Source organism: Doryrhamphus excisus, chromosome 3 (genome assembly GCF_030265055.1).
Source record: "Doryrhamphus excisus isolate RoL2022-K1 chromosome 3, RoL_Dexc_1.0, whole genome shotgun sequence".
NCBI lineage: Eukaryota > Metazoa > Chordata > Actinopteri > Syngnathiformes > Syngnathidae > Doryrhamphus > Doryrhamphus excisus.
In genome coordinates, this window is record NC_080468.1 from 14869607 (window position 1) to 14891987 (window position 22381).

A 22381-nucleotide genomic window follows, 5' to 3' on the forward strand; every position below is an offset into this window, starting at 1 on the left:
AAATTTATGAGAAAAAGATAATATTAAAATAACATGGAGGGAAATGTACAAGTAAAAGAATAAATTTACCAGAATAAAAGTCATAAAGTCATAAGAAAAAGTGTCATAAATTTATGAGAAAAAAAGTAGTACATTTTTTAGACTAAAGTTGTAAATTTACAGAAAAAAAGTCATAAATTTGTGAAGTAATAATATTACAAGAATAAAGTCTTGCATTTATGAGAAAAATTTACATTTACAAGAGAAAAAATTGAAAAGATTTACGAGAAAAAAATAATATTAAAATAACATGGAGGGAAATGTACTGGTAAAAAAGTAAATTTACCAGAATAAAAGTCATATAGTCATAAAAAGTGTCATAAATTAATGAGAAAAAAGTTGTACATATTTATTTTTTTTAATAAATTTGTAAATTTCCAAGAACAAAGTTGTAAATTGGCAGGAAAAAAAAGGTTGTACTTTTTTTAGAATAAATTAAATTAATCATAAATTTACGAGAAAAAAGTCTTACATTTATGAGAAAAAAATATACCATTCACAATAAAAAAATGTTAAAATTTATGAGAAATTTATGATAAAAATTATGAGAAAAAGATAACATTAAAACAACATGGAGGGAAATGTACAAATAAAAAAAGTAGTAAATTTACCAGAATAAAAGTCATAATAGTATGAGAAGAAAGTCGTAAATTTATGACAATGTAACGAACGCAACAAGAAAAAGCTAGCGATGTCATGATGCTAGCATAGCAAGTTGCAAGTTGCTGCTCTGTCGGGTGGCTACGGTCTATTCTGTGGTCCTGGAACCTAAACGGTATTTTCCTGGAGGGAAAGCGTTTATCTGCCGGCTCCATCTGGGAGACGAAGCCAAGAGGAGAAAGAAAAGAGGCTTGCAGAAGGAACGCCGTCCACACAAAGCAAGAATGTCGGACGGATGAGGAAACACATTTCATCTTCTCCCGGGTCGTTATCGTTCTTAGCATCTGCTAATAACGGGGTGTTAACGTCACAACACGGGCATTCACCCGCTCCACCTCTTGACCCCTTTGGCTTTGTCTAGCGCCGAGTGGACCCACGTGAGCATCAACTAGGCGTGTCTGCCTTTGCTTTTTCTTTAGCATCACCGCGTCAAAATACTCAAGATATATATATAGTCATATTTAGTCATATTTATATAGTCATATTTTTATGTATGGCAGAACCAGTTGCTCCCAACCCAAAATTAAAGAAAAAAATGTGAAAACATTTGTAATATTATGAGAATAAAGTCATAATATTACTAGAATAAAGTTATAAGTTTATAAGAGAAAATGTCATACATTTTCTTGTATAAAGTATAAATTTACAAGAATAAAATCAGAAATTCACAAGAAAAAAATGCTGTAAATTTGTGAGAAAAAAGTCAATATTACAAAAATAAAGTCATAAATTTACAAGAAAAAATACTGTAAATTTGTGGGAAAAAAGTTGTAATATTATGAGAATAAAGTGGCAAATTTACCAGAATAAAAGTGGTAATATTATAAGAATAATGTTGTAAATTTACCAGAATAAAAGTGGTAATATTATAAGAATAATGTGGTAAATTTACCAGAATAAAAATGATAATATTATGAGAATAAAGTGGTACATTTACCAGAATAAAAGTGATAATATTATGAGAATAAAGTCATACATTTACCAAAATAAAAGTGGTAATATTATGAGAATAAAGTCGTACATTTACCAAAATAAAAGTGGTAATATTATGAGAATAAAGTGGCAAATTTACCAGAATAAAAGTGGTAATATTATAAGAATAATATGGTAAATTTACCAGAATAAAAGTGGTAACATTATGAGAATAAAGTGGTACATTTACCAGAATAAAAGTGGTAATATGATGAGAATAAAGTGGTACATTTACCAGAATAAAAGTGGTAATATTATGAGAATAAAGTGGTAATATTATACAAATAATGTGGTAAATTTACTAGAATAAAAGTGGCAACATTATTATAATAAAGTGGTACATTTACCAGAATAAAAGTGGTAATATTATGAGAATAAAGTGGTAAATTTACCAGAATAAAAGTGGTAATATTATGAGAATAAAAGTGGTAATATTATGAGAATAAAGTGGTAAATTTACCAGAATAAAAGTAGTAATATCATGAGAATAAAGTGGTGCATTTACCCAAATAAAAGTGCTAATATGATGACAATAAAGTGGTACATTTACCAGAATAAAAGTGATAATATTATGAGAATAAAGTGGTACATTTACCAGAATAAAAGTGGTAATATTATAAGAATGAAGTGGTACATTTACCAGAATAAAAGTGGTAATATTATGAGAATAAAGTGATGCATTTACCCAAATAAAAATGATAATATAATGACAATAAAGTGGTACATTTACCAGAATAAAAGTGATAATATGATGCGAATAAAGTGGTACATTTACCAGAATAAAAGTGGTAATATGATGAGAATAAAGTGTTACATTTACCAGAATAAAAGCGGTAATACTATAAAGTGGGTGACTGGATGTCTAGGAAGGAAACTCCTTCTCTAAAAGTCATCATGTTCGCTGGAAAGCAAGAAAACGTAGTGGAGCGGTAGGGGGTGTCTACAGAGGGGGTTACGGGTGGGGTTTCTCTCCAAGGGCATCAAATTTCCCAACTCCGAGGGCCCGAAGGTTTTCGGAACTGAGAGAGCTTTTGTCCTGCAGGGAGAGAGAGAGAGAGCAAGAGAGAGAGAGAGAGAGAGAGCTGTGAGGCTGAGCACAAATTCGGCCAGAATTTCATCGCACTCAAAAACTTGGATTTGACGCCTGGATTTGTAAATCGCTTCCAGGGAAAATGCCACAGGCAAGGTAAGAAGTTTTATCCTTTACCTTCAACCTTTCTGACCCCCGGATGCTTCCTGGTGCAAAGAAACTGGACTCTCCATAGAAGCTGTTCTATGTTCTATGTACTAAATCAGGTCTGCTGTCTCCACAGGTGGCCTCTCATCTTGCATCTTGTTCTCCTGTGCTGTCAACGTGCTGCTTCACAGGTCCTGGAAGGTAAAACCACCACGCTGCTGCTGCTGCTTGATGCTTTTATACCCAACGCCAACTGATCGGCGTCCCAGAATGAGGTGTAAGGAGGTAGAGTGGACTGCTTGCATGTGGCAGTCAATGGCAACGTGTCATGTACACGCAGGAGAGGGACACACGGCGGCTCGTTGTAGTTGTGGTGCGTTCAAGGATCGATGTCAAAGTGTGATCGGTGATGTATGAATGGTGAGCTTTCTAGAGGTGGTGGGTGGGTGCCTGGACCTTTCCTGGAAATCTCAAAGGATGTGGGGGGGGGCATTTTGATATGTTTTATTTTCCAAAAAGTGTATCAATATTACACCTTTTTGCTGTTTGATTCCCGTTCACAGACATACCATACCGTACCGTACCATACCATTTCATAGCATTTCATAGCATAGCATAGCATACCGTACCATAGCATACCATACCATACCATACCATTTCATAGCATAGCATAGCATAGCATAGCATAGCATAGCATAGCATAGCATAGCATAGCATAGCATACCGTACCATATCATACCATACCATTTCATAGCATAGCATAGCATAGCATAGCATAGCATACATACCATGCCATAGCATAGCATAGCATAGCATAGCATACCATGCCATGCCATAGCATAGCATAGCATAGCATACCGTACCATATCATACCATACCATACCATTTCATAGCATAGCATAGCATAGCATAGCATAGCATAGCATACATACCATGCCATAGCATAGCATAGCATAGCATACCATGCCATAGCATAGCATAGTATAGCATAGCATACCATACCATATCATACCATACCATTTCATAGCATAGCATAGCATAGCATACCATACCATACATACATACCATTTCATAGCATAGCATAGCATAGCATGGCATAGCATACCGTATCATATCATACCATACCATACCATTTTATAGCATAGCATAGTATAGCATAGCATACCATAGCATACCATACCATGCCATGCCATAGCATAGCATAGCATAGCATAGCATAGCATAGCATAGCATAGCATAGCATACCATACCATACCATAGCATACCATACCATACCATACCAGTCTATATCATACCATACCATACAATACCACAATATACCATACCATACCCTAGCATACATACCATAGCATAGCATCCCACTCCAGTAAAATACCCTAAGTTAAAAAAGTAGCCATGATTGGTGACTCCAACAGGACATCTGCTGAGTAGAACATCTGCTTCCCACACCTGTGCTTTTATTTTGATGGTGCCTCCCCCTGCTGTGAGGTCTCTGTGGGAGACGTTCCTCTCATGTCTTGTGCTCGTGTGTAGACGGACAGTCAAACGTGTACCAGGGTGTGAAGTATGGTGTGGGGGTCATATGCTAATGCTAATGCTAATGCTATGTGGGCAGGCTGAGACCTTCCCAGGCCAGCTATTTTTACTATTTCTACTGTGTTTTTTAATATATATATATTTTTAATTTTGTCTTCTCATAATTATGACTTTATTCCCAAAATATTTAGATTTAATTCCCATAATATTATAACATTTTCTGCTAATTTTCCAAAAATTAGGCAGCTTCCATCTTATCTCCATGACGTCACGCATGAAGGGAAAGAGTCCCAGCAGTTTGTCTTCAAGGTAGCTGCTGTTGTTGTTGTTGTTGTTGTTTCTGTGTCCATTTCCATGGTAACAGTTGGAAAGCTAGCCATGAATCATCATCATTGTGTCAGCACACAAGTCTGTGGTTTGGGGCCAAAAGGCTACAAAGAAAGTCTTTCAACCAAGGGAAGGAATCTGTGTCACCTCATCGTGTTCGCATCAGCATTTCAACTGCTCATCTTATAGTGATGCATTTATGCCAGCGATCATACATCACTTTATACAACATAAAATAACATAGCCATGTGCTATGAAGTGACTATAGGGGTGTTATGTCATATCTAGAGGGCTCTAATCATGTTTAAAAAACGTATTTATGCTCCAACTACAAAAATATTCTTTGCACTTTAGCATTGCTATCATTGATAACATTAGCATAGTAGCATTTTCAGCCATTTTCATAGGTATACATTTATATGAAGACTTGGCATTATCATGCTAGGTGTTGTCGTGCTGATATTAGCATGTTAGCATTGGTAACATTAGCATAGTAGCATTTTTAGCCATTTTCATAGGTATACATTTATATGAAGACTTAGCACTATCATGCTAGGTGCTGTCATGCTGACATTAGCATGTTAGCATTGCTATCATGGTAACATGAGCATAGTAGCATTTTTAGCCATTTTCATAGGTATACATTTATATGAAGACTTAGCACTATCATGCTAGGTGTTGTCATGCTGACATTAGCACATTAGCATTGATATCATTGTAACATTAGCATAGTAGCATTCTTAGCCATTTTCATAGGTATACACTTATATAAAGACTTAGCACTATCATGCTAGGTGTTGTCATGCTGACATTAGCACATTAGCATTGATATCATGGTAACATTAGCATAGTAGCATTTTTAGCCATTTTCATAGGTATACATTCATATGAAGACTTAGCACTATCGTGCTCGGTGTTGTCATGCTGACATTAGCATGTTAGCATCGCTATCATTGTAACATTAGCATAGTAGCATTTTTAGCCATTTTCATAGTTATTTGTTATGAATTGATGATAGACAGATGATAGTGACACACGCAGCAAACATGAGACAATATTTTCCCTTTTTTTTCCCCTGAAGGTTGTCCTTCAGTCCACAGAGTAAATGTCTGTCACCAAGCGGATTGTCCCACTTTGCTGGGAAGACATCGCCGGGTGACCTCTTTGTGCTCTGCGGCGGGTGAAGGTCGGGTGAGAGGATGGCAGGGCATCGGGATGTTGAGATGAGTGAAAGTCTAGGAGGCTTGATGTCATGGAAAGTACTCCTCTGCAGATGTTCACCTCTGATCTCCTCGCTCCAAACAATGCATTCCTTTATGGGATGTACGCTGCAGGCACGTTGAAGCAAGACGCTGGGATCTTCATCAGCTCGCTCAGCAGACCTTTCCTTTTTGGAAGCACTATCTTCTGGAAAGTCAGACTGTTTCTATTTTATTTTACTGACCTGCATCCCATATCGCATCATCTTAATGATGCGATATAGACGGCGGAAATTTGGGGAAAATTCTATATAGAATTACTATATTATGACTTTATTCCATAATATAGTGACTTTATTTCATAATAATATGACTTTATTACATAATATCATGACTTTATTACATAATATTATGACTTTATTCCATAATATTATGACTTTATTACATAACATGACTTTATTCCATAATATTATGACTTTTTCCCATAATATAGTGACTTTATTCTATAACAATATGACTTTATGCCATATTATAGCGAATTTATTCCATAATATTGTGATGTCCCCCCATAATGTCATGACTTTATTCCATAATATTGTGACTTTATTCCATAATATTGTTACTTTATTCCATAATATCATGACTTTATTCCAGAATATAGTGACCTTATTCCGTAAAATATTGTGACTTTATTCCATAATATCACAATTTTATTCCTTAATATAACTTAGTTCGTTAATATAGTGATCTTATTCCATAATATTGTGACTTTATTCCATAATATCACAATTTTATTCCATAATATTATGACTTTTTCCCATAATACAAAGACTTTATTCTATAACATTATGGCTTTATTCGATATTATAGTGAATTTATTCCATAATATAGTGATTTTGTCCCATAATATCATGACTTTATTCCAGAATATTGTTACTTTATTCCATAATATCATGACTTTATTCCAGAATATAGTGACTCTATTCCATAATATTATGACTACATTTGTTAATATAGTGACCTTATTCCATAATATTGTGACTTTATTCCATAATATCACAATTTTATTCCATAATATTATGACTTCATTTGTTAATATAGTGACCTTATTCCATAATATTGTGACTTTATTCCATAATATAATGACTTTATTCCAGAATATAGTGACCTTATTCCATAATATTATGACTTCATTTGTTAATATCGTGACCATATTCAATAATATTGTTGCTTTATTCCAGAATATCATGACTTCATTCCAGAATATAGTGACCTTATTCCATAATATTGTGACTTTTTTCCATAATATTATGACGTCATTTGTTAATATCGTGACCTTATTCCATAATATTGTGACTTTATTCCATAATATCATGACTTTATTCCATAATATAGTGAGTTTATTCCATAATATTGTGACTTTATTCTATGATATAGTGACGTAATTCCATAATATCACAACTTTATTATAACATTTTCTGTTATGACCTAGTTTTCCAAAATGCCAAAAAAATTTGGTTGGTTTTTCATAACATTCTGATTTTAAAAATCTGTCTTTCATCTTGGTGCTGCTAAAAAGACATGATTGTTCCTAGCAATATTCCATATTTATTCTAGTAGTGTTCTCGGTGTCCCAAGCAGAAATATGAAATGAAAACATGTTGTAGGAGGAGTGGAACGCTGAGAGAGGAAGATGGGAAGGGGGAGAGGGAGGAGTGCAAGAGAAAAGCAGAGTTGCAACACTGCCTTCATTGATTTGTATGTGTGTATATGTGTATGTGTGTGTGTGTGTGTGTGTGTGTGTGTGTGAGGTGTACCATTACCTGAGAACAGGTCCTCTCTGTTGACCTTTGTACCTTACTGTCCCATGTTTGTTCGCGCTTTCACCAGCTGCATGCACGTTTCATTGATTGTCAATGTGGTGGTGTAATAATCCAGTATGACAGATTAAGATTAGATGGAAAAATTGAATCAAAATTGAGAATAAAGTCGTACATTTACGAAAAAAAAGTTATAAAGTCGTAAATCTATGAATAAAAATGTCACAATACTAGGAGAAAAAAAGTGTTAAATGTATGAAAAGAAATAATATGATTATATTTCCTTTTGTTTCTAACGTGGCTCATCGTACGGACGTTGTTGTAATGTCCCTGAATGCATCTCGCTTTGGTCTCGTGACAACAAGGAAGTGTCGATCCGAGGAGGACTAAAAGAGCTTTATTTTGGCGTTGACGAAACGGAATTACACTGCAATTGATGTGTTTAGGTAAGAATAAATTTATAAAAGAGCGTCATAACAGAGAGATGTTTCATAGGTTAAGCAAATAAACGAGTTAAACGCGCTATTTTTGACAGCGCGAGCAGAAATACAACAAACAATATACTCAACGTCCATTTTAATTATTTTTCTGACCACTGGAGGGCGCCAGAATGTCTAAGAACGTAACTTATCATTTAACCCTATATGATAAACTCCATAGACTCATTTTTACTCAAGTGTACACATTTTAGCATCTAAGAGTAAATATATCATAACTGCGTGTGATTGGCGGCGGCGGTAAACCAATTAGAGGGCTTGTTAGGTAGAACAGGAAGTGAGTGGGAGGTGAAGGGGTGACTTTCTATGGAATCCAGAGGCCCCCAAACGGGGTCATCAGGCGTGGACAGTTGGTGTGAATTCATGAGGAAATGCCTTACTGTGACTTCAGAAAAATAATGAGTTACTTTCCAAAAATAATTAATGCCCTAATTAGGCCCTTAAAAAGTCAGCCCATGTGACTACATAATCATACATCATACATACATTCACCTAAAGGTACCATATACTATCATATCATATCAATCAATGGCTAGCAGGAAGATAAAACGCTACAATGACATTATTCCCACCCCGCCCCCCACTGCTTCTTCTCCGCTTAATCCTGGAGGAATCAAGTCACATCCCGAGCCTCCTTAAACCAATCATCTGCTCCATTAGAGGGCATCCAACCATTCTTCCATCACAGGGCTCGCAATTAAAAGCTGAAGAGGTCCAGCTCCTCAAGTCCAGGTCTGGAACATCATAATCAGTCCCCCAGTGACAGGACATCGAAAGTCAATTACAATTAAAGTCAATTTTGCTCATGAGGAAAAAGTCGTAAATTCGCTAGAATTAAGTTGTTCATTTAGGAGAATAAAGGTGTAATTATAAGAATTGAAAATTAGTAAATTAACGAGAATAAAGTGTGAATAAAGTCTGAATTTTAAAAGTAAAAATGTAAACTTTTTAGGAAAATCATACATTCATGATAATAAAGTCTGAATTTTATGAGTAAAAATTAAAGAGACTGGAGTTCAAAATTTATTAGAAAAAAGTTGCGATTTTATGAGTAAAAAGTCGTAAATTTACTGAAATTAAGTTGTAATATTATGAGAATAAAGTTGGAATGTTATGGGTTGTAAATTAAGGAGAATAGAGTTTTAAATTTATGAGAAGAAAGTCATGCTTTTACGAGAAAAAAGTCATAAATTTAATCAAATTAAGTTGTAAATTTATGAGAATAAAATTGCAATGTTACGGGTATAAAGCTTGTAAATTAACGAGACTGGAGTTCAAAATTTATGAAAATAAAGTCGAGCTTTTACGAGTAAAAAGTCGTAAATTTACTTAAATTAAGTCATAAATTTATGAGAATAAGTTGGAATGTTACGTGTATAAAGCTTGTAAATTAACGAGACGAGTTAAAAATTTATTAGAATAAAGTAAAACTTTTACGAGTAAAATGTTGTAAATTTACTGAAATTAAGTCGGAAATGTATGAGAATAAAATTGGAATGTTATGGGTATAAAGGTTGTAAATTAACAAGAATAGAGTTCTAAATGTATGAAAATAAAGTCATGCTTTTACGAGTAAAAAGTCATAAATTTACTCAAATTAAGTCATAAATTTATGAGCATAAAGTTGAAATGTCACGGGTATAAAGGTTGTAAATTAACGAGAATAGAGTTTGAAATTTATGAGAATAAAGTCATGCTTTTACGAGTAAAAAGTCGTAAATTTACTAGAATTAAGTCATAAATTTCCAAGAAACAGGTCGTAATGTTATGCCCAAGAACTGTGTTTCTGGTGTAGTGATACCAGGCCACACCACAGCGGCTAGCCACGAGCCGGCTAGCCACTAGCTTGAACACACACTGGCTCCCCATGCCTGAGGCCGCTAGCTAAAGGTTAGGGTTAGGGTTAGCTAAACGCTACATATGTTTGTTTTGGTGGCTATCATCATGTACCTGTTACCACATGATCACAGCAAGGATAGCAAAGCACAAACCTTGTTGGAGTGGACTTTGTTGAAGTGTTTTACTGTTACTTAGTTTGGATTCATTGGAAGACGTGGTACTGCTGGCCTGGACCTTCTGTTACAAAGCTGCTCTGAATGAGGGATTTCATGTGCTGCGTGTTGCCACGTGGAAGGAGTTACGTTTTAGTTCCGTTTGTTTGGTGCCAGCGAATGCTGAAAATCCACGAATAATTGAGACGCCTGGAAAAAAATGCGTCATTTGACACGTGTGTCAACTTTGAGTGTTAGACGTAGGCTTTTTTAGACATCAACCAATCAGGATGGAGAAACGCTGACGTCACCGTACGCCTGCTTGCTGGCTCTGTGAGGTGATTCTGCAATTTTATTGCTGAAAGAAACAACGTGAGAAAAGACGTGGGCCTGCGCTACTGATTCTGAAGGCCCTTGGCAGATTCCATTGATAATACAATGGAACTGAAATATGAAAAAGCAAGAAAAACAAACAACAACAGCATAAATGTTCCAAAATTATCTTGTAATAATAACGTAACATGTTTATATAACAGGAGACCAGGGTTCAATTCCGCACTCGGTCATCTCTGTGTGGAGTTTGCATGTTCTCCCCGTGCATGCGTGGGTTTTCTCCGGTACTCCGGTTTCCTCCCACATTCCAAAAACATGCTAGGTTAATTAGCGACTCCAAATTGTCCATAGGTATGAATGTGAGTGTGAATGGTTGTTTGTCTATATGTGCCCTGTGATTGGCTGGCCACCAGTCCAGGGTGTACCTGCTACATGTTTGTATCAGGTGCACCTTTTGGGTGTTAAGTTGCTATGTGATGAATTTAGTGCTGTTGGTAGTGACGACATCATAACTGTAACTGTACACTGGTATATTTGCACATTTACACATTTGGCACCTAGACCTCACAGCTAGGAGACCAGGGTTCGATTCCACCCTCGGTCATCTCTGTGTGGAGTTTGCATGTTCTCCCCGTGCATGCGTGGGTTTTCTCCGGGTACTCCGGTTTCCTCCCACATTCCAAAAAACATGCTAGGTTAATTAGCGACTCCAAATTGTCCATAGATATGAATGTGAGTTTGAATGGTTGTTTGTCTATATGTGCCCTGTGATTGGCTGGCTACCAGTCTAGGGTGTACCCCGCCTCTCGCCTGAAGACAGCTGGGATAGGCTCCAGCACCCCCCTGCGACCCTCGTGAGTGTTTATATAACCAATCATTCCGGTTCATTCAGTAAAAAGATCCGTTCATTTCGGTCAATTGGTCGTTAGACTGCGATCTCCTTCTGTGCAAAGACCCGGTCAGCCGTGTCGAATCAGTCGGTTCACTCATGTTCACGTTCGTTCCGACTCAACTGTCGGTCATGAATGAACGACCAACGAGTGTCACTCAATCTCTCGGCCTCGGTCTTTCAGTCAGCAAACCACACCCACCCACCCACAGAGTGAAGCGCCACGATAGGATAAGATAGTCCCGCCCTGCAAAAGGAACGGTGAACCGACTCTCCAGCCAATCAAAAAAAACAAAAACAGCAACTGAACATACTGAACGGGTATTTTAAAGGCGGTGACCTTGTTCATTCCGTTCACAAAAAAAGAACTAGTTCTTTTGACCTGTTCGTTCATGACCGACTCACCACTACTGAGTTTGATCCAAAAGGGAGGAGTCATGAACAAACTCTTTGCTCGAGTGGAGGGAAAGGGAGTGTGTTGTGGAGGACCATAGGAGGGGGGAGTCACTAATTAGACGGGGAAAGAGGCGGAGACGTTGAGAGGCACCAAAGAGGGATGTCAAACAACAGAAGAGGAGAGGGATAAAGGACAGTGAAGGGGTCACACTCGGTAGCAACACAAGAGGGGATGAAAATGGGAAGTCCGGGCATCGCTCTTGTTTTTTTCCTGCTGCTGTCAACGTCCGTACGCGCCCAGTGGTGGAGTTTCATCTGGGCGAGGCCGAAAAGCATCCCCAGCACTTCTTCTCCTTCTGTAACTTGGATGAGTCCCTCAAACGCACCCGGGACGACGGCCTGGTTTGGAAATAAGGACCAGACCACCACGGAGACCCCGAGCACAGCAGCGTTCATTTCCGTAACTCCGGATGTGATCAATAACCTCAGATCCCGTTTTAAAGCGCTGAAACATTGGAAAAGTGGTGAGTGTTGATGCTTTTTCTGTTGACAGGCGGGAAGAGGGTTCACTCTGTGCATTGCTATCAGCACTTTGGAGTGTTTGTTTCCCGTAAAACAACAGCATGAACAGAGTGAACCCTTTTGTTTTGGTGGGTCAATATCTGATTCGTTAGATCCCCCCCACTCCTCCCAGACCCCCCCCCCCCCCCCTTCTTTGTCACCACTTCAACTCTCACTGGATCGGTTAGCAGCGAAGTTGAGTGTGAAGCAGCTGGGGTGAGAATCAGCACCTTTGAGTCTGAGTCCGTGGTCCGGGTCGGGTATGAGATCTGTCCCAAATGTACAGGTTTAAGTACCACAAAGAACGTCAGATTGTTGTTTGTTCGGGCGGCACGGTGGTCGAGTGGTTAGCGCGCACCCGGACCTCACAGTTAGGAGACCAGGGTTCAATTCCACCCTCGGCCATCTCTGTGTGGAGTTTGCATGTTCTCCCCGTGCATGCGTGGGTTTTCTCCGGGTACTCCGGTTTCCTCCCACATTCCAAAAACATGCTAGGTTAATTAGCGACTCCAAATTGTCCATAGGTATGAATGTGAGTGTGAATGGTTGTTTGTCTATATGTGCCCTGTGATTGGCTGGCCACTCAGTTACTTTTTCAGAGAAGTAACTATAACTAATTACTTTTTTAAAGTAACGTGCCCAACACTGCGGATATGACACACACATATTACTCTTTTGAACGCATATTGTTTTGAGAAGCAAAACAGAGACTATGTTCTTCATTAACAAAATCCGACCAGGGGAGGGGTGCTGGAGCCTATCCCAGCTGTCTTTGGGTGAGAGGCGGGGTACACCCTGGACCGGTGGCCAGCCAATCACAGGGCACATATAGACAAACAACCATTCACACTCACATTCATACCTATGGACAATTTGGAGTCGCTAATTAACCTAGCATGTTTTTTGGAATGTGGGAAAAAAACGGAATACCCGGAGAAAACCCACGCATGCACGGGGAGAACATGCAAACTCCATACAGAGATGCCCCAGGGTGGAATTGAACTCGGGTCTCCTAGCTGTGAGGTCTAGGTGCCAAATGTGTAAATGTGCAAATATACCAGTGTACAGTTACAGTTATGATGTCACTACCAACAGCACTAAATTCATCACGTAGCAACTTAACACCCAAAAGGTGCACCTGATACAAACATGTATCAGGTACACCCTGGACTGGTGGCCAGCCAATCACAGGGCACATATAGACAAACAACCATTCACACTCACATTCATACCTATGGACAATTTGGAGTCGCTAATTAACCTAGCATGTTTTTGGAATGTGGGAAAAAAACGGAGTACCCGGAGAAAACCCACGCATTCATGGGGAGAACATGCAAACTCCACACAGAGATGGCCGAGGGTGGGATTGAACTAGCTGTGAGGTCTGCGCGCTAACCACTCTACCGCCGTGCAGCCCCATCCCTATTTTTAATAAGTCAATTTTTTTTGATACTTTTCTGGAACTGTGCAGACGGATAAAGTTTCTTAAAATGAAAAGGTCGTAGATTCAGACCTATCGCTTCCTTCACCACTTGCTCTTGCTCCTGTGGCATGCTGGTATGTGACACGGCCGTCTCCTAATGTGCACGCCACTAAGTCTTCGGGGAGCCTGAGAAATGGAGCGAGAGCGGGCCGAACAGCAGGAAGCTTTTGTGTGGCATGACAGGGTCAAGGTGGGTTTAAAAGGTTATGTGCGGCAACGCTGGGGCGGGGTCTGTAAGTCTGGCCAAGCTGATCAAGCATTCATGTGGCCAACATGATGAGGATTATGTGGACTTTGTGGGCTTTTGGGGGGCAAAACTGTCACAAAATTAGCCTGATGTCAGATTGGTTATGAATTCTGACTCACATGAACCGGTATTAGGCTGCACGGTGTACGAGTGGTTAGCGTGCAGGCCACACAGCTAGGAGACCCGAGTTCAATTCCACCCTCGGCCATCTCTGTGTGGAGTTTGCATGTTTTCTCCGGGTTTTCTTCCTCCCACATTCCAAAAACATGCTAGGTTAACTAGCGACTCCAAATTGTCCATAGGTATGATTGTGAGTGTGAATGGTTGTTTGTCTATATGTGCCCTGTGATTGGCTGGCCGCCTCTCGCCCCAAGACAGCTGGGATAGGCTCCAGCACCTCCCACGACCCTCGTGAGAATAAGCGATAGAAAATGAATGAATAAATGAATGAGCCAGTAAATATTCAAAACAATATGCGTTCAAAAGAGTAATATGAGTGTGTCATATCCGCAGTGTTAGGCACATTACTTTAAAAAAGTAATTAGTTACAGTTACTAGTTACTTCTCCAAAAAAGTAACTGAGTTACTCCTTGAGTTGCTCACACAGGACGTGGACAAAGTTTTTTTCCGGGTACTCCGGTTTCCTCCCACATCTCAGGCTCCCCGAAGACTTAGTGGCGTGCACATTAGGAGACGGCCGTGTCACATACCAGCATGCCACAGGAGCAAGAGCAAGTGGTGAAGGAAGCGATAGGTCTGAATCTACGACCTTTTCATTTTAAGAAACTTTATCCGTCTGCACAGTTCCAGAAAAGTATCAAAAAAAATTGACTTATTAAAAATAGGGATGGGGCTGCACGGCGGTAGAGTGGTTAGCGCGCAGACCTCACAGCTAGTTCAATCCCACCCTCGGCCATCTCTGTGTGGAGTTTGCATGTTCTCCCCATGAATGCGTGGGTTTTCTCCGGGTACTCCGTTTTTTTCCCACATTCCAAAAACATGCTAGGTTAATTAGCGACTCCAAATTGTCCATAGGTATGAATGTGAGTGTGAATGGTTGTTTGTCTATATGTGCCCTGTGATTGGCTGGCCACCAGTCCAGCAACAGCAACCTACCCCCTGCTTGGTCTCCGAAGTCCACTTCTGGTCGGATTTCATTGATGAAGAACGTACTCTCTGTTTTGCTACTTAAAACAATATGCGTTCAAAAGAGTAATATGTGTGTGTCATATCCGCAGTGTTAGGCACATTACTTTAAAAAAGTAATTAGTTATAGTTACTAGTTACTTCTCCAAAGAAGTAACTTAGTTACTCCTTGAGTTGCTAACACAGGACCTGGACAAAGTTTTTTCCGGGTATTCCGGTTTCCTCCCACATTCCAAAAACATGCTAGGTTAATTAGCGACTCCAAATTGTCCATAGGTATGAATGTGAGTGTGAATGGTTGTTTGTCTATATGTGCCCTATGATTGGCTGGCCACCAGTCCAGGGTGTACCTGCTACATGTTTGTATCAGGTGCACCTTTTGGGTGTTAAGTTGCTATGTGATGAATTTAGTGCCGTTTGGTAGTGACGACATCATAACTGTCACTGTACACTGGTATATTTGCACATTTACACATTTGGCACCTAGACCTCACAGTTAGGAGACCCGAGTTCAATTCCATCCTAGGCCATCTCTTTGTGGAGTTTGCATGTTCTCCCCGTGCATGCGTGGGTTTTCTAAACCGGATACTCCGGTTTCCTCCCACATTCCAAAAACATGCTAGGTTAATTCGCGACTCCAAATTGTCCATAGGTATGAATGTGAGTGTGAATGGTTGTTTGTCTATATGTGCCCTGTGATTGGCTGGCCACCAGTCACACGACTATAGTCACATTTATACTTTTTATTTACAACATATTGCACAACTGCAGGGTCTTGAGACACATGCTAACTCGCAAACTAGAGAGCTATAGCGACCTAAACGGGAGCCTTCAAGTTATTTCCTTTTAAACTTAAATAGCCAAAAACTTACCACTTCCACACGGATAGGGAGGATAACTATTAACTATTAATTAAGTTATTTAACCTTTAACATGAACATTAATCAAATGTAATATTTTTTTCTGGGTACATGATACCATACAGCATCTATATCAAACTTGCGCGGGGGGCCTCAAACTAGTGTCCTGCGGGCCACATTTGGCCCGCGGGCCTCATGTTTGAGACCCTTGCTCTAATCAGATATGTTTCCAGTTGGTCAAGCTGATAAATGAGAGACCTTGACATTTTTTTGGTGCGTGTTTCCTTCAACTCCATTTGCGTGACTATAGGTGTAAATACGGTTGCAGGGGTGACGCCGGCTGGAATGCTGAGGTGAGAGCCGGTCACTATGGGTGACAGGCTCCATAGTCGTGCCCGCTGGACGGAATGTGAGGCCGTCCATTCATACGCGTACGCGCTAAATACTATAATTGCCACACATGGTGAATTTCTCTTTCAGAGGATTAGGTTCCTGCAAGGTAGAGCAGCCAAGCGAAGAAGTGTCCGGATCGAATCAAGTCAAATTAAAATCAGGATGATGTACAAGTACCTCTGGTCCTTTCGCTAATGGAGTCGATGAACCACTAAGACCAGTAGCTGACAGGAATGATGATGTTAGCGTGTGTCTGCTCAGACGTGCACCATTGATTCACAGCGTCGTACTTAACTCCAGGAGGATACTAAGGATGTTGCTCCAGGGATGTTGGTGAAGGTGGCTTCACGGAGGGCATCCCCTGTCTGGAAGTGATGTCCGTATATTTTCTTAGTATGCTGGAGCCTATCCCAGCTAACTTCAGGCAAGAGGCGGGGTACACTTCTTAGATACTAACGTGCCGCAAAGAACCAGGAACCAGGCCTTAACCCTCCTCTTGTGTTAGGGTCAGCACCGACCTGTTTTACATTTTAATGCATAAAAAGAATCAAGATTTTTGTCAGAAAACTCTATTTCAACAAAATAAAACCAAAAAAAAAATTTTTTTTATTAAATTTTAAATTTTAAAATGGTTTGGTTTAAATTATAACCACTGTATTGCTAGCGGGCGGCACGGTGGACAAGTGGTTAGCGCGCAGACATCACAGCTAGGAGACCAGGGTTCGATTCCACCCTCCACTTCTGATCGGATTTCGTTGATGAAGAACGTAGTCTCTGTTTTGCTTCTTAAAACAATATGCGTTCAAAAGAGTAATATGTGTGTGTCATATCCGCAGTGTTAGGCACATTACTTTTAAAAAGTAATTAGTTATAGTTACTAGTTACTTCTCCAAAAAAGTAACTGAGTTACTCCTTGAGTTGCTAAACAGGATGTGGACAAAGTTTTTTTTCAGGGACATAATGTACATTCGGCTGCACGGCGGTCGAGTGGTTAGCGTGCAGACCTCACAGCGAGGAGACCCGAGTTCAATCCCACCCTCGGCCATCTCTGTGTGGAGTTTGCATGTTCTCCCCGTGCATGCGTGGGTTTTCTCCGGGTACTCCGGTTTCCTCCCACATTCCAAAAACATGCTAGGTTAATTAGCGACTCCAAATTGTCCATAGGTATGAATGTGAGTGTGAATGGTTGTTTGTCTATATGTGCCCTGTGATTGGCTGGCCACCAGTCCAGGGTCTACCTGATACATGTTTGTATCAGGTGCACCTTTTGGGTGTTAAGTTGCTATGTGATGAATTTAGTGCTGTTGGTAGTGACAACATCATAACTGTAACTGTACACTGGTATATTTGCACACATTTGGTGCCTAGACCTCACAGCTAGGAGACCCGAGTTCAATTCCATCCTCAGCCATTTCTGTGTGTAGTTTGCATGTTCTCCCCGTGCATGCGTGGATTTTCTAAACCGGGTACTCCGGTTTCCTCCCACATTCCAAAAAACATGCTAGGTTAATTAGCGACTCCAAATTGTCCATAGGTATGAATGTGAGTGTGAATGGTTGTTTGTCTATATGTGCCCTGTGATTGGCTGGCGACCAGTCCAGGGTGTACCCCGCCTCACGCCCGAAGACAGCTGGGATAGGCTCCAGCACCCCCCGCAACCCTGGTGAGGATAAGTGGTGGAAAATGAATGAATGAATTAGTTCTCCTCCTATTTTGTGTGGAAGTGGTAACTTTTTGGCTTCTTATTTTGTCTTTCCCCACCCTTGGCCATCTTAGTATGGAGGTTGCATGTTCTCCTTGTGCATGTGTGGGTTTTCTCCAGGTACTCCGGTTTCCTCCCACATTCCAAAAACATGCTAGGTTAATTAGCGACTCCAAATTGTCCATAGGTATGAATGTGAGTGTGAATGGTTGTTTGTCTATATGTGCCCTGTGATTGGCTGGCGACCAGTCCAGGATGTACCCCGACTCACGCCCGAAGACAGCTGGGATAGGCTCCAGCAACCCCCGCGACCCTTGTGAGGTAAAAGCGGTAGAAAATGAATGAATGAATGAATATGATTCTTTTGAGGTTCATTTTTACTATTTTTGGAAATTGAAATGGAGGAGTATAGTGACAAAAAAAGGCCTACATGCCTACACCAAAAGTATTAAAACCAACATTTTCATGTATGAGGAAGCCTAAGAAGGTAACCAAGACATGAGAAGCAAATTTGATGGTAACTTAATGTTTTTAGTGTATTTTATAGCTGATTTAATACATGGGACAAAACCGACCCATTAACATAATTGAATAATAATAATAACAAATAATAACTGATACCAGAAAGCTAACACAATAAATAACAATGAATTGATTCTTTTTTTTTCAACTTGTTTTACATGGTCTGTCTTTCACAGCGCGAGGTTCCGGAAGTCATCTGGACTTAACGGAGTTAATCGGCGTCCCCCTCCCTCCCTCCGTCTCCTTCACTCCTGGCTTTGAGGGTTTTCCGGCGTATAACTTTGGGCCCGAAGCCAACATTGGCAGGCTCACCAAGACCTTCGTGCCCGGGTCGTTCTACGTGGACTTTGCCATCATTGTCACGGTAATGGCCAAGCAGTGGCGTCATTAGACCTAAAATATTCTTAAGCTTCCCCTAAATAATTTGATATTTTTTATTGATTAAAAATTGTTTTTTTTATTTTTAAATTTTTTTTTTATTGATTTAAAAAAAAAATTACAAAAAAAATCTCTGACAAATCATTGTCACGGTAATAGCCAACCAGTGGCGTCATTAGGCCTAAAATGTTCTTAAGCCTCCCTAAATAATTTTATATTTTTTTATTGATTTAAAAAAAATGTATTGATTTTTTTTTTTTTTTATTGATTTTTAAAAAAAAAATTTACAAAAAAAATCTCTGACAAATCATTGTCACAGTAATAGCCAACCAGTGGCGTCATTAGGTCTAAAATGTTCTTAGGCCCCCCTAAATAATTTGAAATATTTTATAGATTTAATTTTTTTTAATTAATTATTATAATTGTTTTTTTTTTTTTACAAAAAAAATCCCTGACAAATTTCATATAATAGGCCAAAAGCAGGCTAATAAGCAAGCAAATAAGCAGGCTAATACTAATACTAATACTAGCCTACTACTAATCAGAAGAAGAAGAGTGATAATAGTAATAATAATAGGCTAATTAATAATCTAATAATATAATAATGATGATGATTATTATTATTATTACAATTGAGTATCTCTACTAAATCTGTCCAAAAGTGGGAAAGTTATATCCTGGTTCTTGTTCGTTGTTTTTTTTTTTATGTTTTTAATTTTTTTTATTTTTGAAAGTTTTTTTTAAGTTTTTTTTATTTTTTTTATTTTTTTTTTTAATTTTTTAAAGTTTTTTTAATTTTTAAGTTTTTAATTTTTTTTTTTTTGATTATTATTTTGATTTTTTGGAATGTCTACTACATTCATTCATATCCTGTGCATCTCCGGGGGGCTAAGCCCCCCCTGTCCTCAAAACCTAGTGATGCCCCTGTGCCCAACATACTCATCTTACAGTACATACAGTATGTACTACAGTAAGGCACAGTGCACCATGTCATTAAGTGAAATGTCGCCCCCTTGTGGTATGTAGTGTTTATCTTCTTTCTATGATCTTTTTGTGGCCTTTCTTTTATTTCTCCCCTGCATTAGATCCGCCCAGCCAGCCCGAGAGGAGGTGTGCTCTTTGCCATTACAGATGCCCGTCAGAAGGTGGTGGAGTTGGGTTTGGCCCTCACTCCAGTCCGAGCAGGCCTCCAGAGTATTTTACTCTACTACACTGACAGCGAGCAGTCATCCCACAGCCAAAAAGCTGCCGCCTTCAGTGTGCCGGATATGACAGACCAGTGGACACGATTCACCGTAATAAAAGAAATATGATTAAAAACGACCTGTTTATGAAATGTTCATGTCTTCATGCTTCACTCCGGTAATTCCGGGTTTTAGGTTGTGGTGGAGAACAATGAGGTGCGTCTCTACATGGACTGCGGGGAGGCCGAAAGGATGACCTTCCATCGGAGGCCGGAAAGACTCGCTTTCTCGCACAACTCGGGCATTTTTGTAGCAAATGCAGGAAGCACGGGGCTGGAGAAGTTTGTGGTATGTGGGAAAACTAGGAAACACAGTTGGATGACGGGAATATCAATGATACATGCATGTAGTGAATGACTCTTTCGGAAGGTTTGTTGTTAAGTCAGCGTATTTCAAAGTGTTTTTCTATTTTTTCTCCAGGGATCCATTCAGCAGTTGGTCATCAAAGATGATCCCACGGCAGCTGAGGAACAGTGTGAGGACGACGATCCTGATGTGAGAAACATACCCAACACGTATATAGTACATTGCAGTACCCTTTTGGCAGCACCGCGCTGTAGTAGCTGTTAATGTAAGGACTTGATGTTTATCAAGAAAACTACAAAAATGGTGAGATATCAGCTCTTGTACTAAAGTCTTATGAGCAGAATAATGTGGACGAAGACGGTTTTAATACATAAAGTTTCAAAATTCATGCCGCATTCGGGAATGGATTTGAAATTCATAAGCTGACTCATTTTTTCCTTGGCACCATGAAGTGAGCACCAGCAGTCAGGGCTTTATTATTATTATTATATTATTGTACATTATAAAGCAACGCTTGACATTTGACACCAAAAGACTAATTATTTTTTGTCCATGTTTTATGTTTTGAAAATGAATTTGTGCCAATGTTTGATGAAGGCTTCGGGATACGCCAGTGGAGATGATGCTCTTGATGACCGAGAGACAGAGGAAGACAACGTGAAGAACACAAAGGCAAGGAAACATGGAGCAGTACAGGTATTTTTATATGCTGAACACTTTTTATTTTATGATTATATTATATTTTTTAAAAATATATAATTACCAAGAAAAATGAAAAAACAACAACAACAAAAACAGAAAACTCAGCAATATTCTTTGAATTAAGTAAAAATTTTAAGAAATAAAAGTTGTAATCTAACAAGAATCATATTATAATTATTCATTCATTTTCTACCGCTGTCTCTGGGCGAGAGGCGGGGTACACCCCTAACTGGTGGCCAGCCAATCACAGGGCGCATATAGACAAACAACCATTCACACTCACATTCATACCTATGGACAATTTGGAGTCGCTAATTAACCTAGCATGTTTTTGGAATGTGGGAGGAAACCTCCCACACATGCACGGGGAGAACATGCAAACTCCACACAGAGGTGGCCGAAGGGGGAATTGAACTCGGGTCTCCTAGCTGTGAGGTCTGCGCACTAACCACTCGTCTACCGTGCAGCTATGTTAAAATATCACGGTGCCAAATGTGCAAATATACCAGTGTACAGTGACAGTTATGATGTCATCACTACCAACAGCACCAAATTCATCACATAGCAACTTAACACCCAAAAGGTGCACCTGATACATACATGTATCAGGTACACCCTGGACTGGTGGCCAGCCAATCACAGGGCACATATAGACAAACAACCATTCACACTCACATTCATACCTATGGACAATTTGGTCGCTAATTAACCTAGCATGTTTTTGGAATGTGGGAGGGAACCGGAGTACCCGGAGAAAACCCATGCATGCACGGGGAGAACATGCAAACTCCACACAGAGATGGCCGAAGGGGGAATCGAACCCGGGTCTCTTAGCTGTGAGGCCTGCATGCTAACTACACCGGGCTGGGTTGCAATCTGCTTACTTGTTTGGGTTTTAGGTTAGGTTTAAGGTTTTTTCTCAGCATTTGCACTACTCATCCTTTCTTGTAGGAAGTCTCTGTCCCAGTCAAAGCACCGCCCACAGAGGCTCCACCCTCGGC

General features: G+C 39.5%; 1 protein-coding gene across 7 annotated transcripts in view; it reads left to right on the forward strand.

Annotated features, from left to right (window-relative positions):
- The first annotated feature begins 2748 nt into the window (after window positions 1-2748).
- Window positions 2749-22381, forward strand: part of col15a1b (collagen, type XV, alpha 1b) — a 43834-nt gene continuing 24201 nt past the window's right edge. For 4 of the 7 annotated variants that reach the window (XM_058068254.1, XM_058068255.1, XM_058068256.1 and 1 more), the window contains exons 1-7: window positions 11490-12360; window positions 18927-19114; window positions 20214-20423; window positions 20508-20660; window positions 20793-20867; window positions 21276-21374; window positions 22332-22381. The exon at window positions 22332-22381 is cut by the window's right edge and continues 62 nt beyond it. In XM_058068254.1, coding sequence (XP_057924237.1) covers window positions 12069-12360; window positions 18927-19114; window positions 20214-20423; window positions 20508-20660; window positions 20793-20867; window positions 21276-21374; window positions 22332-22381 — 1067 coding nt within the window. In that variant the 5' untranslated portion in view covers window positions 11490-12068. Of the gene's footprint in view, window positions 2858-2984; window positions 3050-8040; window positions 8177-11489; window positions 12361-18926; window positions 19115-20213; window positions 20424-20507; window positions 20661-20792; window positions 20868-21275; window positions 21375-22331 lie in introns of those variants that run through there. The other 3 variants (XM_058068258.1, XM_058068260.1, XM_058068261.1) reach the window with 3 other exon arrangements.